The 17,484-nt window shown below is 49.7% G+C and overlaps 1 protein-coding gene across 1 annotated transcript in view; it reads left to right on the plus strand.

The window, feature by feature from the left end:
- The window catches only part of CSMD2 (CUB and Sushi multiple domains 2), a 305,966-nt gene that overhangs the window by 267,067 nt on the left and 21,415 nt on the right, over positions 1–17,484 (plus strand). The window contains 8 exon segments of the mRNA XM_074850802.1: positions 1,979–2,164; positions 2,464–2,658; positions 4,016–4,189; positions 4,534–4,707; positions 7,397–7,570; positions 8,385–8,573; positions 11,154–11,327; positions 13,551–13,733. Coding sequence (XP_074706903.1) covers positions 1,979–2,164; positions 2,464–2,658; positions 4,016–4,189; positions 4,534–4,707; positions 7,397–7,570; positions 8,385–8,573; positions 11,154–11,327; positions 13,551–13,733 — 1,449 coding nt within the window.

Genomic DNA, 17,484 nt, shown 5'->3' on the forward strand with positions numbered 1-17,484 from the left:
AGCAAGTCATCCTTCCCTCATGCAGAGAAACAAAGGCACGTGGCAGCTCAGCCTCAGTGACCTGGAGCAAAGCTGGCCCTGCTCTCCCCTCACGCCCAGGGTCCCTCCCTGTCAGTCTCTCTGCCTCAGTTTCCTGGTGGCAAATAGAAGTGATGAATTTTGGCGAAGCATCAGGCTGCAGAAGAGGATTGAAGAGAAAGGAGAAGGCTTTGCTGGGGACAGTGACATGGGAAGGGGGAGTCAGCTTTCTCAGCAGCCTGTTTGGTTGGATGCAATATCAGAAAGTAATAATAAAACTGCCGGGTGGAAGTGAAAGGGTAGGACTTTCCAGGTCCCCTCTTCTTTGCCTCGGAGTGAAATTGGTATTCAGCGTGGCTGCTTGTCTAGACACCCAGCCTTGTAGAGAGATTCGCCAAGCTCCTTAGCTCGATGAAGTGACATACATGTGATTATCATTTCAACCAGGGATATGCCTGATCGTGCTAATACGAGCCTGCTGAATTACTCACACCTATTAGCAACACCAGCATCTGCAAGGTGCTGTGTAATTCTGCTCCAGGCTGGGGTTCTGGCCGACTCATGTAGCAGTTGTGGGATAAAAACATCTTGGACCTGGAGTGGTAGAAAGTTCCAGTGGTTGTGCTGATGCTGTACACAGTAAGCTTGGTCTCTCCTATTCAGTGCTCAGTGGGGTCCATGTCACCAGAAGGTGACTTTTCTAAGGTTGCTGATTTTCTAGCTCTTGTTTGTGTGCAAAGGGAATAACAGGAAGGTGAATGTGTGGTGAAGTATCAGCGTGTGCTCAGGAGACGGAGGGTCAGCCTCCCGTTCGTGCGTTAGCTGAGTGGGGGCAGCTCAGGCTACTCCAGGATGGAATGGATTTCCTTTAGAGCATTTTAAAAACGCAGACAATTGTTTGGGTTAGGTGCTGGCCTCCAGATGAGTTCTTCTTGCAGGCTGTGCTCAGCCCGGTGCCCCGCAGAGGCTGTTGGCAGCCCCCCTGGCTGGCAGCAACACCTTTACGAGTGCCCTTGGGCACCCCGTGCCTGCCCAGACGGGTGGGCTGTGCATCTCCAGCCCGAGAGAGGTGGGCTTCCCCCAGAGCCGAGACTCAGAGAGGGGTGGGAACTCGCGTGGTGGTTTTGGAGGCAGCTCTGGGTTTGGTTTCCCAGCTCTTCTGAATTCTGATAGAGGAAAAAAAAAAGATTTGAGTGACAGACTCCCAGTGCTGGTTTTCCCAGCGGTGGGGAAGAGGGGAAGAGGGCTTGTCATCTCTTGCAAAACTCTTGCAGCATAAATGAGCGTGATTCTGGTCTGTCTGTATTTGACTGTTGCTCATCTTTCTGTGACCTGCCTGTCCCCTTTCTGCCCTGTTTGGCTGCTCTCCTGGCCTCAGAACTGAGGATCTCAGCAGGAGTGGTGCAGAGCATCATCTCCGAAATGCTGCCATCTTGAGCAGCCGTTTGGCATTGAGCCTGTTTATCAGTTTTTTCCCTGAATTTCCCCCCTTACCTTCCCAGCCATAATGCTAAATTTAGCCTTCCTTCTGCCACAACATAATTATACAATTTGCTGCCTTATGTAATCCAGAAGTGCTGTTGGAAGGGGGTTTCAGGTTGTGGCTGCTGTGAGATGTAAATACAAAACGTTATTGCTGTCTGATCCTTTATCTCTCTGTGAAAACTTTTGAATACTGTGTTGATGTATTTTGACTATAGAAAGTATGAGCCAGAGCCTTTTCCAGTAGAAATTGGTATTCAGCATTGGCTTTGCTGTTAACCACACTGATAGACAGGAGTTGAAAATCTGATCCTCAGTGAAAGTGGGCATTCATTGCAGCTTCTGGGGTTCAACAAGGGGCTGGAGCATTCGTAAATAGGAGAGCTTTGGATCTGGGCTTGCAGCTCACCACAAATCCATGATAAAATTGGAAGCTGACTGATTTCTCGGCTGTGTTTTTTCCTCTCCTCGTTCCCAGCTCTCTCCTGTGGAGTTCCCAGAGCCCCAGAGAACGGTGTTGTCTTTGGCAAGGAGTACACAGTGGGTACGAAAGCCGTGTACCATTGCAACCAGGGCTTCCAGCTGCAGCCCAGGGAGGAGCCCAGCGCCGAGTGCCTGCAGGCAGGGCAGTGGAGTAACGGCAACCAGCCGCCGCAGTGCGTGGGTGAGTGCGTGGTCCCACCGGGAGTCGTGGGAGCCCTTTCAGCGATGTCTCCCAGCTCGAGCACGGGCAGCTTTGCCTCCCAGCTGCAGCCTTTAGGACACAGGGGTTCTGATCCTGCATAACTTGGGTCTGATGTCCCCTCTCACGGTGTCTTGGTTTCCCACCTGTAAAACAGAGCTGTTAATACAGGCCCCCTTGTTAAAAAGCCAACACGCTTGCTGAAGTGTCCTGGAGTTGGGCACCTATTAACGTCTTTTTCTCTCATTTCTTTTCCCTGACATGCCACATCTGGTTTTCAGCTGTCAGCTGCCCCGATATCAACAGCATTGCCGTTGAGCACGGTCGGTGGCGGCTGACCTACGAGATCCAGTACCACTACAATGCGCAGCTAATGCTCATCTGTGACCCTGGGTACTACTACACAGGCCAGCGGGTCATCAAGTGCCAAGCCAACGGGAAGTGGAGCATCGGTGAACCCATGCCGACCTGTAAAAGTAAGAGCAGTGAAGCTCAGGAGCCGCGCCGGGACAGGCCAGCTTCACAGCCTGTCTCGCAGGGGACGGGGTTCCTGTTTTCCCTTCGCTGGGTGTGCAAGCTCTGCTGTTGGCATGCAAACACACCACGGCCCTGGCTGCTCTTGGCAGCATCAGAGAGTGTGGCTGCAGAGCTGCTCTGGTAGACAAGAGCTTGGATGCAGGGAGAGGTCATCTGTTGATCTGATTCTCGGTTTAATCTAAACAGTTCTGCGAGAACTCAAGCACATTAGCTCATCTGCTGCTGTCGGGTCCCAGTGGCTTAGCTGTCGCTGGTGCCAGATGCTCTGAAGTTTGCTTTTAAGAAAGAAAATAAAAAACTGATTTACAACCTAACCTCTTCCAATTTTATGCAAATGCCAAGTTTACAAGGGTAACAGTGTCACCTGTAAATCAAAAACACTCTTGGTAAATAAGCAGCTCGCTCTGTTGTTCTGACATGACTTCTGTGCTTTGGATCTTTCCTTTATTGGGGTTTTTTCCTAAGTACAGACAGAAAAACTCCTTCAGAATGGCAGCTTTCCCTTTCCTCCTGCCTCCCTTTGTTTCTAGAGATGCAACTGCCGACTTGGGTGACAGATGTACTCTTCAGCCAGATCCGGGAGCACGAGCCAGGCCTCGTTTTATTTCTTCAGCGTTATTGACACCTAAATTCAAATGATAGGATCTTGGCAATGCACTAAGGTCAGAAGCACCCAGCGTGAGTCTCCTGATTTCTCGCTGAGTGTGAAAACTCCAGAGGGTTTGCAGATCTTTAAGGAAGATAAAATAAAGAGCTGAAGTTTGTGGCTGGGAGCTGTGTTTGCGTGGGCTCCTGCCCAGGCTCCAGCGGCTCCCTGCAAACCAGGCCTGCAGCTGGGGATCTTCCAGGGCTCTGACCTTTAGACATCAGCTCTGTCCTGAGAGTCACAGTGTGAGAAAGAGCTGGTTGTCACTTTCTGATTGGAAATCTTGTGCCATTTGGTGGCTTTTCTGGAAGTCAGGCTTCCCAGCCGTAACTAGAAATGGGTTAATAATAGAAATATTCCTGTGTTAAAAACTTCTTGTGTGAAAAACTTCCATAGTTTCTTCCTAGCCAGTCTTATCTTTAGTACTTCCCTCGCGTCCTGAAGCATAAGTATTAATAGCACTTGTATTTGTCACCTTGTGTAACACAACTCTGAATTGTTGTTATTATCCATGTAACTATTTAATAATCTTTCCTCCTCATTCCTGACTTTGATCATAACTTGTGGTGGTGAGCGTCACTGAGTGCATTTCTTTAAAAAACAGAGCTCCCTGCCTGTTCTCGCTTACTGTACTTTGGGATCTCTTCTAGTTATCTCCTGCGGGGACCTGCCGACTCCGCCAAACGGGAACAAGATCGGCACGCTGACCAGCTACGGGGCCACAGCCATCTTCTCCTGCAACACTGGCTACACCCTGGTGGGGTCCCGTGTGCGGGAGTGCATGGCCAATGGGCTCTGGAGTGGAGCAGAAGTGAGGTGTCTGGGTAAGTGTGGAGCTGGGAACGCGTGATGGTTGTTGGGAAGGAGTCCTCCTTGCCTTTCAGGAGGGAGTAGGAATTTGAGATACTGATTCAAGAAAGAACCCAAGCGAGGACTCGGCGCTCGGGTTTTAAGTAGCTATAAAAAGGAAGCAGCTTCGATTCCGTACTGCTCAGTAAGTGTGAGGTGTTTTGAGACTGGAGAGCTTTGACAGCGATATGTTGTTTTTCCTGCCGCTCTGGTTTTATTTATGACTGCGGGGTCTCGAGTGCAGACCCACCCAGAGAGGCAGGGCGGCATGCGGTGCCGTCGGGAGCTCTCGGTGATTCTCCCTGTCCCCCTCCTGCAGCGGGGCACTGCGGTGTTCCCAGTCCCATCGTCAACGGGCAGATCAACGGGGAGAACTACAACTACCGCGGGAGCGTGGTTTATCAGTGCAACCCCGGCTTCCGCCTCATCGGGATGTCGGTGCGGATCTGCCAGCAGGACCACCGCTGGTCCGGGAAGACGCCTGTCTGTGTGCGTAAGTATGTTGTCAGATTTCTTTAGCCCCGGTGACGGTCAGAGGACGAGAGCACACGTACAGACCCGTGTTCAGAGTTCACGCACCCGGGTGCTCTGCACGCGCGCGGTGAGCGTGCTGCACGGGCGTCCCCGGGGTTCACGCAGGAGACAGCTGAGGAGTGACAGCGCTGCAGTTTTGGCTGCTTTGCTTCTTCCCTCTGCTTTGCGAATTCTGTCAGTCGGTGGTGGTTTTCATACGCTGACTTTCTAATGGATGAGCCCAGCAGAAGATGCAGTTTGTGAGCAGAGCAGCCTCTGTCAGGGTGCAGGGAGGTGGGAGGCAGACACTGCCCCGCCAAGGACACCACAGTCTTTGAGACCCGTGCTCTGTGCCAGAGGAAAGTCAGTCTCTCTCCTCCTCTGATCCACGTTCACAAGTCACCTTGTACAACCTGCTCATTTATCTTTCCATTAAGTCAGCTAATTAAGTAAGTCTCTAGAGCTCTAAGGTGTTAATAAGTTTAAGCATCTTCTTATCAGCGGACAGTGCAATCCGTGTATTTCATATCATGATTCTCCAGTTGTTTGCTTCCAATCTCTCCTGTCTGGTTTAGAGCTTTATGTGCTAAGGCACAATAATAACAACAAGATATGAAGTAAGGAATGACCTGTAAAACAATATGCAGATTCCAGCCCAAAAACAAGAAACAGACTTAAGTTGTCAAGGTTAGCAGTGACTTCAAAACTGGGAGGATGTCTGTGATTCTGCATGAGCTTTTTAGGAAAAGAATTACTGGAAAGGCTGCCTCTGGGTCTGTAGGTAGGTTTGAATTACCCTCGTGTCTGAGGGTGCTCTGTTGAAAAAGTTTTAATTCACTTTTACCTGCCAAGTGTATACATACTAACCTTGGATCAGGAAATCATGTTGATAGAGGTCCTCCTGCTGTCAGGCAGATTTATGGAAATGCAGGATTTTCTAAACATCCATTTTCATGGCTCATCTTGTTTCTTTTGGGAGGGACCAAACCCATTAGAACAAAGCAGACAAACATTGCTTGTCTGTATCTGCCTTCTGACTACTGAACCAGTACAGGGCTGGGTCCTGTGCAGCACCTTTATTTGGCTCTGCTTTGTGCCAGCTTCTGACTCTAGTGCCTGAAAGCCCACCACGGTTTTGTGCAGAGATCTGTAAAGGTGTCTGGTGCAGAAGTTGGCCTTGAAGTTATTACACCGTTAGGCCTTATGGATAACATAAATTGAACGTCGTTAAAGCAAAGCACTGTTGGACTCTGAAATTAGATGCCTTGAGGCTTTATTGCTTCTGAAGAAGCTTAGGGCACTGTGTGTGTTAGCACATTATAATTTCCTATTGTCTTGATATTTTCTCTTTAAACCTGCTCAGTTGCTTCCTCTGTGTGAATGGGTCTTTTTGATCCATGCCAACTGTGGGGAGCCTTTTTTTTTTTTCCAGGACAGAATCCATCACCTGTTTCAAAACATGTATAATCATATTCAGAAGTACCTCAGAGAATCTGACATCTGCTCCCTCCAGCACTGAAAGGCTATCTTGCCTCATATTTTTTAGACCTGTGCCTGTCACCAGCTTGCATAAGGAATAAATTCCCATCCCTGTGGTATAGTCCAGCCCTGGCAGTCAAATGTGTTATGGATCTTTTGTGGGAATTTCATCTTCCCCTCTAGCTTCTGGCTCTGGCAGCTGTACTGCTAAACTGCTGGACTTTTACTGATGGACCATTACCCTGTTTCGGTGTGACAGTAATCAATATGGCTTTGTCCTCAGCTGTCAGAAGATGTCGCATTCCTTAAGCAGCCAAAAATCTCGGTGTGGTGTATCCTGACATTTCTTTTGCGCAGCAGAACTCACTGCTGTGCTCGAAGCAAAGGTCTCCAGGCTTTGTTCAGGGCAGGGGCTGTGTCCTCCCTGTGTCACCCCCCTCTGCCGAGGTGCCAGCAGAGTGGCCCAGGCAAAAGAACTTTGAATTTCGGTGTTGTGTGTGCTTAGTGCTGCTCCAACCTTTGCCTCTGCACCTTCCCTGGGCGTTGTTGGAGCAGCTGAGACCCTTCAGCCCTTTACTTCAGTGCTGGCCCAAGTTAACATCAGCCACAGGAACAAGAACTACACAAAAATCCCCATTTCAGGGATTGAGAAATAAAGGTTTTTCCCCAGAGGTTTCCAAACTTAAAGCAGGAAGTTTTAAGCTTTCTAGGCTATATGCTAGAAACCTGATTTTTCTCATATTTTTTTCCTCTCTTTTAACTATCCCTCCAGGTGTAACTTTATACTGCAGTGAGCATACATCTGACTTACACCAGGGAGAGAGAGGAAAACATCAGGTTTCACGACTGTGTGTGTGATGCCCAGGGTAATGTAAGGCAATAGATTAATAGCAGTAGCTGGGATTTTTGAAGAGGAGCTCTAGGGATTTACGGTGTAAGTCAGTAGGATGCTGGCACTCAGCTGCTTAGAGCGGTTCAGAGAATTTCTTATGCCAGTAAAATGAACAAAAGTACCATGCTCTCAACTTGATTCAGTATTTCAACAGAGCTGGCCCCAAATCTTTGAAGTCAGTGTGGGTTTCAGGGTTGATGTGGGGGGTTTTTATCATCTCCTTCCTTGGGAACTTTTTCCAGTGGATAATCCACTTTCTTCCAGGCAAAAAAGTAACATCTCCAACTTCTAATTGTAGCTATCACTTGTGGCCACCCTGGCAACCCCGCCAACGGCTTGACCCAAGGGAGTCAGTTCAACCTGAACGATGTGGCCAAGTTCGTGTGCAACACCGGGTACCGCCTGGAAGGAGCTTCGCAGTCCCAGTGCCTGGCCAACGGCCAGTGGAGCAGCACCCTGCCCGCCTGCCGCGGTGAGTCGTCTGCCTCCACCCTGCTCCGGCCAAATCGGACTCGTCTGCGCCTTCCTCCTTGGGTTCCTAAAACCCTGCTTGATGCTGTCATAAAGTCACGTAAACCAAATCTTGCGGTTCCTCGGGAAACGTGCAAGTGATGCTTGAGCTCCGAGGGCTGTGTAAATCTCATGCAACAAACCTTGGCCTTCACTCAGAGCTGTTAACGGACCCTGCCCAGCCCTGCATTCTCCAAGACATTGAAGTGTGTGTTGTAAGTGGGGAGGACACAAGGAAATACCAGACCAGACCCTTAGCAGAGGTCATCCTGGTAACCTTAGACTAGTTTACTCAAAGCAAATGCAATGGTCTTTGTGCAGAGCCCTTTCTCCTTCTGGGCTGCCCTACTTCCATTGGTATTAGCACTCAAGTTCACTTATCAAGTTCCCTCCCCTCGTGCACTCCCTCCCTCTGTCCTCCCTTAATCCAGTATCTCTGTCGATACTGTTGCTGTGTTGGTCAAGAAATTGGTTATTCTCAACTGACTAATGTAAGTCCTGTTTGGGGCCAGAGAGCAAGGCTCTGCTGCTGAGCCTCGCGTGGCAGGGCGAGAGCCTGCAGGATTGCCTCTGCTCTCTCTTTTTTCCTTTTAATAAGGATTTTTTTTCTATTTCTGCCCTAAAGAATCTTTAAAAAAAAAAACCAACCCCTTAAATTGTGGAATATGTGACTTGCCATTTTTTCCCCTTTCCCTGCTCATTTTTGGAGAATCCTTTGTTCTTTGTTACACCCTTTGTTTTTGTTTTTGTTTTTTTTTGTTGTTGTTTGTTTGCAGTTGTAAACTGTACTGACCCCGGGCACCTGGAAAACAGCATCCGTCAAGTGCAGCCGAGTGGTCCTCACAGATTCAGCTTTGGAACAACTGTCTCATATCAGTGCAGCCATGGATATTACTTATTGGGTACACATGTCCTTACCTGTCAGGGGGATGGCACTTGGGACCGTGCCCTCCCACAGTGTCTTTGTAAGTTCTTCAGAATAATACCCATCCACCACAGGCTTTCATCCCATGTAGTTCTCTGTTGCTTAGCTGAATGGTTGTGTAAAAAGTCTGGATCCAAAGCCCTTTGTAATCCATGGGGATTGTTCCATCAGTTTTGCAGGCTTCTGGATCCTGCCCACAGAAGGAAAATATGTGGTCTGAGGAGAGAAAATCCTGTTAGACAGGGATGGTTTCCCTCTGCAGGGGAAGGCAGCTCCCACTGAGTTTTACTGGTCCCTTGCAGCTCCAGCAAAAGTCTTGCAGGTGGAGAAGGGCAGCAGAGCTTCTGCAGCACCAGGTCTTCAGAGGAAGCAGTGCGCAATTAGCCTGGCCGAGGGCAGAGCATGTTTAGCACCGCTCAGGCATGGCTGTTTCCTTACACCCACTCATCCCCGCGGCTTTCGGCGAGGGAAATAAGAGTGCGACGGTGAAATAAATGCAGCCTTTGTTGTGCTGTGACTCAGGTGCTAAAAAGAATTTGCTTCCTGACCCTTGTTCTATGTTTTTCCCCCTTACAGTGTGCCGACCCTTTGCACTGTTGTGGTTTGCAGGGAGACTTGGGAGGTTCTGGGTGATGGTTTGGCTTGAGGGGTAGTTCCAGGAGCACAGAATGACACCAAATACTCGCAGCGGTCTCGTGCTGTAGCAGTAATAGCTCGGCCAGGAGATCTGTGTGAAATTGTGTGAAAGGTGTCAGTGGTGCCGTCCCGATCTGACACTGGGGGAACCGAGGTCCGACGTGCATTTGGAGTTGACGTAGGGCTGCCCGGTGAGCTGGTGGCAGAGGCAGGAGCAGATCCCTTGCAGACCTACCCCCAGCACAACTAGTACGTCCTTTTGGGGACTAAAGCAGCTGCGACCTCATTACCTGGTGTAACGAATCGCTAAAGCAGTCAGAAATGGAGCTCTTAAGTTCGAGTCAGCTTAGCTGTTCCAAAGCCATGATTGTTTCTTTATTTCTTGTGTTATCCTTCCACACCTAGTCATACAAAGTAGGTTTTGGCACATTTTCCCTTCCTTTTGTTAGCAGCATGCCACCTTCTCGCATTTGCAGCACCTGTACAGGCCGTGGGGAATTGACAAGTGATAACTGCGTGTTACCGCAGCCGCAGGGGCTCCGAGAGGGTAGTTCCCTTTTAAAACCTGGGAGCTGAATATCTCAGGCTCCCTCAGTCCACAGCTTTCCAGCTAAGTAAAAGGCATCTCCTTCCTTAAAATGTTGAGCATCCATTGACTTGGAGGATTTGTGGGCATTCCCAAAACTTTGAAATCTCAGGTCAGTTTTACAACTGATTATCTGGATTCGTGGGCTTAGTTTAAAGGAAAAAAAGTACCATTTTTCATGTCTTTGTTTTCTGTGTGTGTAACTTAAAATGTGCTCAGTGCTGAAACCCATACCCCTTTAAAGTGTTTATAGCTGGGTACCTAAAATCACTAGGCACTTTCTAAAACATAAATTAAGAAGGTTGATGCCAGACAAGCTTGGGTTGCAAATGTTGTTTCATGCCTGTTTCTGAGGAGGGAGTAAACCAGAGTTGATCCCCTTTTGGGGGGTGGGAAAACGAGTCCAGTAAGCACAATACACGGGAGCAGAGCCTAATGCATCAGAAGAAACAGTCTTCACACTGTGTACATAAATCCTTTAAAAACCTCAATACTGCCACAGGTTTTAAGCTTAGCTGATTCTGCTGGAGTATCTGTTATTAAATTGTTAGTTACAGTGTGAGTTTAAGTATTAGCTATCAAACCCATTTCCTTGCAAAGCGTCCTTGGTTTTAGTCACAGCTCTGCACCAGTATATTTCAACGCCCACGTGCCCAAACATATGCATGCTCTCCTTTTTATTGAAGCATACATCATGTTTTCTACCTAATGCCAGTACTGGTATTTTTAGACTCTAGCAGAGGGAGATAAGATATCCGTTACAGACACTTTCCTTCAGAAAGCGAGTGGTGCGTGGTCTTTACGCTGAGCATCCTCAGCCAAACCTGTCTAATAGCCCCTAGATCTGTCAGTGTATTTGTCAACAGTCTCCGCTCTGATTGCTAAGCTAAAGTAAACCTATTAATTATTGTTAGTGGTGGTTTTTTACTAGTAATGGTTGAGTGAGCAGTGCTTGGAATCTGCCAGGATAATTTGCTCAGGTGTGACATGGCATCGATTGCAGCTCTGTGTCACAGGACCTGGTGCTGCCAGGGGTGGGTGAGGGTGTGCGTGGCAATATTCATGTTTAAAAAGGGGTGAGTTCTCCAAGGAACCTGCAAAATGCCTGTCAGTGTCCAGACTAGGCATTTATGTGCAAACCCTTGGCAGTTCTAACCAGATGAGCTCATGTCCCCCAGAAGGAGACCGATGCATGGTCTGTTAAGCCACACCTGCCCCGTGGCATGAGCCAACGGGCGTTCGGTGGGCTCTGGGGTGGACGAGTGGGTTTAAGCTGCCACGGTCCCCTGCAGCAACCTCAAACATGCAGTACGGCCCTGTGAACCTGCTGCATCTGCCCTCAAACGAGTATCCCAGGCGGTTCCCTGTGGGTGAAACTGTTGCATCTGTCTCTTGCAGTGGTCTCGTGTGGCCACCCTGGCTCCCCGCCCCACGCTCAGATCGTGGGTGACAAATACACGGTCGGCTCCGTGGTCCGGTACAGCTGCCTGGGGAAGCGGACTCTGATCGGCAACTCCACTCGCATGTGCCAGCTGGACGGGCGCTGGAGCGGCTCCCTGCCGCACTGCTCAGGTGAGGAGGGCTCCGGGAGGGAGGGGACGGGCCACTCCCGCCCTCCACTGCCCCTTTTCATCCTGCGAGGGGGCGACCTGATGGGCTTTGTGCTGGGTTTCCCCACTTTCTATAGAGGGAGGTTGTGGAAGACTGAAAATCACTGTGTCTCAGCTTATCCAGTCTCCTGCAACTTGGATGATAAGCACTGGCAGAGAGTAAACCACTCGGCTTGCAAGATGAGAAATAAATCACTGCAGCAAATGTTTGTGGTAGGAGGTGTACTGCAGCCTGCTGCTTTACAGTTTTCTCCATGAAGCATCTGTACAGGATGAACGTGTCTTATGCAAAATCAGGTCGTTGCATCCTCTCTGTGGTATCTGACCCTCTTTCTTGTGCATTCCAATGAAAGAAGCCCAGGTGGCCCCTTTCCAGGGCCTGACATCTGCTGTTACACACCACAGCAGCCCCACGTCCACACAAGGCAAGTGGAAGCTGGTACAATGAGTTCCCACATCATCAGCATCTCCACCAAGAGCAGTTTGGCAACAGAAGTTCATCCCCACTCCCGTGCCAGAGTGAGGAAGGTCTTGCACTGAAAACCTCTGGATAAGCAAAAACATCGCTGATGAGATGGACATGGGTCAAAGTCGTGGGGGATGCAGTGAGATGTGTTTGCCAAGCCTTCCTGAAATCAGGGTGCTGGGATCTCAGCCGATGGCCTCCAGCAGAAGGAAGGGTGCTGAAAGGCTGGCAGGATGCTGTGCAAAGCCCTCCCCACGCCATCCCACCACTTGTTCCTTGGAGAGCACAGAGGCAGACAAAATAAGAACTTAGCTGGAGCAAAGCATTTGGGACAAGTGTCAATTTTTAATTATGCCACTTAGATTTAGCAGCTCCACTTGACCAAGCTTAACCTCTGCTTTGGAAGGGAAAAAAGAAATCTAGTGGGGTCATCTTCATCTTCAGAAGCCGTATCTGCAGAGTTCTTGATCTGTAGCTGCTCGGAAGGGTTTTCTGCTCTAATTCGTGCCTTTTCCCCCGTGTGGTTTTCACTGTCTCCCCTGTCATCTTGTGGGTGGATTTTTTGAAACATTCAGCATTGCTCTGACTAGTTCCTCCTGACATGTGTTGCATGTGATCTTCCCGAATGACTTTGTGGAGGCCTTTAGACCATGGCTGATGGCATCAGACAGGCCCTCTCTGCCTGGGGGCCGGGTGAATGCCCAGTACCTCAGAACCATGATCTCCACCCAAGGCCTTGGGGAAAGGCTCCTTTTACACCAAACAGTTACAAAAGCTGCGAAGAGGCAGAACACAGCTCAGCTCATCTCCTGCCAAAGGTTCTCCATGGTGTGTGGAAGACCCCTACGGTCTGACAGCAGTTTTTGCAAGATGAAACAAAAGACTTTGATATAAGTGAAAGACAATGCTGAACATGGAGCATTCTCCTCCTTCTCTTTACAAGCAAGTACATTCCCCAGATGGCGAATACGCTCCTGTTTTGCATTACATGTAACACTGCACAGAAGGCCTCGGAACCAGGCACTTCATCGCTAGCTGCAGGAGTGAAATGGTCTGTCCTGGCTTGGGGGTGGATGTGTTTATGCAGATCATTAGCAGAGAAAGCCAAGAAGAGGCACACACGGTGTGAGCCTGTGTCAGGCAGTGAGGAGGTGGGCATTTCTCCAGCCTGCTCCGGATAACCCGTGTGAGGCATCTGCTACAGCTGCTCCCTTCCTCCTGTCCCCCCTAACTTACTGCTGGCAGCTCGAAGTGTTCACAACTTGTACAAGCGGATGTTTCTCGGCTGGATCCCTACTGCCTCCGCGCTCCAAACCCAACAGCTTCTTGTTCTGCAAATACAATAGGGCGTGCTGAGGTGGCTTGGAGCATGTTGTAATTTCTGCTTGGAGGGAAACCATCCACATGACTGATGTTGGCAACCGACTGCTGTCTGCTGGAGCAGCTGCCACAGAAAGCAGCTGCAGCTGGTGAGGGCTCCATCTTGAGATCCAGGAGTTATGGCCATACTTTGCAACCAGCTTAAAACCAGTGGGCTCCTGGAGTCAGGGGATGTTTCATCTGGAATTTCCCCACTCTGCTGAGAGCCAGCGTTAAATCGAGTCGGTCAGGGGATCCAAATCTGTGTGCTGGCCCTGTGAACACGTGCAGTTGAGAGGGAGGAAGGACCAAACCCCGTGACGTGCTGACTGTGCTGACACTGTGCTCTCTTCTTAACAGGAGGCAGCCAGGGCATGTGTGGTGACCCGGGGATCCCCTCTCATGGCATCGGGCTGGGAGATGACTTCGACGTAGGCAGCGTGGTCCGGTTCAGCTGCGAGCCCGGGTACGTGCTCCGGGGTTCGTCCGAGAGGACCTGCCACGCCAACGGCTCCTGGAGCGGCACACAGCCGGAATGCGAAGGTACTTCTCCAACACCACATCCCCTCCCGTACCACGCCAAGCCTGCTGCGGGTCCCCAGAATTACCGCAGCGGGGACGGCTGCCCAGCCAGCCCGGGCCCTCTGCTTTAGTTGTCAGGGACAGCCTGGCACTGCAAGAAATAATACTCTTGTTCATCATTTCCTCCAAATACCGCGTGTATGTCACGGAGCCTCAGTGCTCCCCTTCCCAAACATCTGCAGGTCACGTCTCACAGGAGGGTTTTTCAGGACAAGTGTCACCTTTTTGCGTGCCCAGCTCTGCTCTGCCACGCAGGGTGCACCAGGGTGGTACAGAGGGTTTCGGGTCATTCAGCCAACGTCTGGGCTGAGGTGTAGAGGAGGAAGAGCCTTGGGGATCTGGTCCTCGCCTCCCGTCATCCCCCAAGACTGTCACTCGCAGGCTCGCTGCAAGAATCACTGAGGTGAATGTCTCTTGATGTGCATCGTGTATCCAGCTGGACGATCAGAAATGCATCTTTTGGCGTAAGATCTGTGGCTACCACTGACTAATTCATTGTTGGCTTTGTTGAGGAAATGAAGCAGAATGAGAAATGTCACCAGCTTCAAACCGTCAAAGCTGGAACTGGCACATGCAGGAGTCATTTACATTAAGCAGAAATGCAAAATGCAAATTATAATCCAGTAAGCATATTTTTGTATTTGAAAACCCCAAACCCCTTATTTTTCCATTTGAAGGAATCAAGTAAGACCCTATAATCCAATCTAATAAACCCCCAGCCGGATTCTCTGAGCTGTGCTGCTGCTCACTGCCACTGTTTTATGAAAGTGTTTAAAAATCAATTGGGGAAAGAACAAAAGCCAAAACAAGGCAGGATACCAAATGCAAGGAGACCTGGGCAAGTGCTTCTCTCCAGCTGTTTTGAAAGCCAAAAGCTTGGAGAGAGTTTGTAAATGAATTGGAAATTTATTCCAAATTGATGGAGCTCTTGATTGAAAAGACACTGAATCATGTTATTAATACACTCAGGTCTCGGGTTTTTTTCATTCTGATTTTTTCTTTCGGTGGAAAGGCTCTGTTCATTAATCTCAGGATAAATAACCCATCAGGTTCCAGAGGCACCAAAATATACAGATCCCTGGCAGATTTTTTTTTCATATTTTATGAATAATAACAACATTATGCCTATAATGTCATTTAATGTTAAGTGCTGACTGGCCAATATAGGAAAGTAATTTGCTGTGATGAGCAGTGTGCTGTGTCTCTGTCATTTGTATTCACAGCGAGCTGCAAGCGCTGCAAGGTGTTCTGACTGCTCTCTGAGTGTTGTATTCAACTTTCTGGAACAGGTATTTATAGGAGAGGGAGAGGAGAGCTTAATTTGGGGGTTGAATTCAGGGCAGCTGAAGATGGGGGCTGAGTGCCCCGGCAGGTGCTTGGAAGGAACAGGAGTCTCTGATGTGGAAAAGCTCCAGCGCGGCACCGGAGCCGCTCGGCACCTCCGCGGCGCATTCGCTTTCTGACTCAGCCATTTGTTCGCTGCTTTCAGCCACCAAAATTGAGCAAAATCAAGCTTGATGGGGCTTCACGGGTCACCGGCACTCACCTGCCCGGGGATTTCAATGCTAATTGGTCTCCAGATTAGCAGCTAGATGAGCACCGAGGGTCTCGGTTGGCTCAGCAGGAGGTGAGGGCCGCTGCAGAGGAAGGCGTAAGCGCGCGGATATACAGAGCACGATGCGCAAACCCTGCAGCGTCAGTAGAAGGGAAGGAGAGAGGAACTGTTCTCTCCATTTTGGAGACAGAGCCAGAGAGCGAGCTCCCATCATGGGTTCAATTACAAAGCATCTGCTTGACTTTGAAGCCAAGGGGCTGGTGTTCAACCGTCGGGAGCGGTGCAGCTCAGACCCGTGGAGGGGAGGTGTGTGGCAGCTGGGAGCGCTGGGCTTCGCAGAGGGTCACCTTGAAACTCGTCAGCTCTTAATCCTGATACCTTTCACCCACTAGAACGTTTTTTTTTTTAAGAAAGCCATAGGAATAAGGAGGCAGGAAGTAGTCACAACTGATTTTATCAAAATGTACAAGTGGTTTGGAATTAACTTAATTGCAGGGACTCCTTCTGAGACTCCCGCTTCGGTCTGGTTTATGTAGCTCTGGTTTTGTTGTCCCCAGGAAGAGCAGCTTCCCTGGCTTTCCAAAATCACAGACTTCAGGCCTCATTTAGCTTTAATTTCCAGCAAGTTTTTAAAGTGTAAATGAAATTTTAGATGCTTTTTTCTTTCTTTCTCCTCCTTCCTGATGGCCCATCTATGTTCATTGAGGAGTGGTGCAGGAGGGGGCTCCTCAGTGGTACTCTGCTGTACACTCCTCCTCCTCTTAGAAGTTGAGCAGAATATTTGCTTTTAGAATTTTATTGTTTCTCCAAGTGAATTAAAACTGCATCCAGAATGAGATGGGGCCCTGGCTGCTCTTTGGCAGTTTCAGTAGGCCAAAAAGTGTTTATTTTAAGTGCTAACACTTGGAAAAGAAACCGAGTTTTGTCTCATGCCCATTTGACCGCTGAGGACCTGGGAGGTGGCAGGGGTGGGATTCAGGTCTAGGTTGTTTTTTTCTGTCTCTCTCTGCATGGTTAGGTGAGTTATCGGCTATTGGTTAAATTAAACAGCATGGAAATTACCAGCCCTGAAGCAAAGGCTTTGAGACTCCAAAGGCTCTCAACTGTGTCTTACCCCAGCAGGAGGTTTTGCCTGATGTGTCAGACGTCGTTAGGAGAGTGTTTCAGATGGCAGCAGAGCCCAAAAGAAGGACCAGTGGTTATAAAGAGTAGGTCAGAGGAGGAGGAAGGTGCTGTGTACTCACACACCATCTCGGGCAGAGTCAGATGTGCACCGACAGCAGTCGTCAGCCCTCAGCTCTTCCTCGGCGCAGTTTCTGAAGAGCGGGGCTTGCTGCTCCTTGCAGAAATGTGCCTTCTCTTGGCCCTGGCTGAAGGAAAGGCCCTGAAACACCTCACGGTGCTCAGGGAGGTGTTTGCTTTGCAGGGCTGGGGCAACTTAAAGTGTACAGTAAGTGACAGCGCTTGCCCCTTGCGCGGCTCTGGACGATGCTGCTCTGGGTGATGGGGTTGGCGGGGAGCTCGGTGGCCTCGTCTGACCATACTCGGAGCATCGCCGGCTTCACGGACAGCACGTGCCTGAACAGGGCCCGGAGAAACTCCCTTCTCCCAGCAGCTTCTTGCTGTAAAACACGTAGGAAGAAGCCAAAGGCACCAAGGGGGGAATCCTAATAAGCTTTTCAGAAAAAGGATGCATTGGAATCAAATTAATTATTGCTGAGCTCTGGAGCACCTCTGAGCGTTGTGATGTTTTATATAGCAGAGGCCACTTTGTAGTGTACAGAAGTTTCCCGGCTCCCCCCGGCAGCGACAGGATTGCAGGGAGCAGCTCTGGCTGTTGTTGGGAGTCAAGGCAGACACCGAAGTCCCTGCTGCCTCTGCTCACGGGCCGCCCCAGCACACGTGCACAGCTCACGTGTCTTCAGAAATCAAAATTGGTTCGTCTCTCGGAGGAGGAATTGGGGGAGAGTGTAGCAGCAGCAGCTCACCCCATCCCAGGGCTTGGCAAGTCTTGTGCTGCGGGTGGGCTTTAGAGGTGTGCAAGTGCTTGGTGGGGATGGAGTTAATTGCATTTAGCAAGCTTTTCCGTGGCGTTTACTTAAAAAGGACTTCATAAAAATAACTGTAGGAACAAAATTTCCTTTGATAAAGAGACAA

This window comes from Strix aluco, chromosome 26 (assembly GCF_031877795.1).
Source record: "Strix aluco isolate bStrAlu1 chromosome 26, bStrAlu1.hap1, whole genome shotgun sequence".
NCBI lineage: Eukaryota > Metazoa > Chordata > Aves > Strigiformes > Strigidae > Strix > Strix aluco.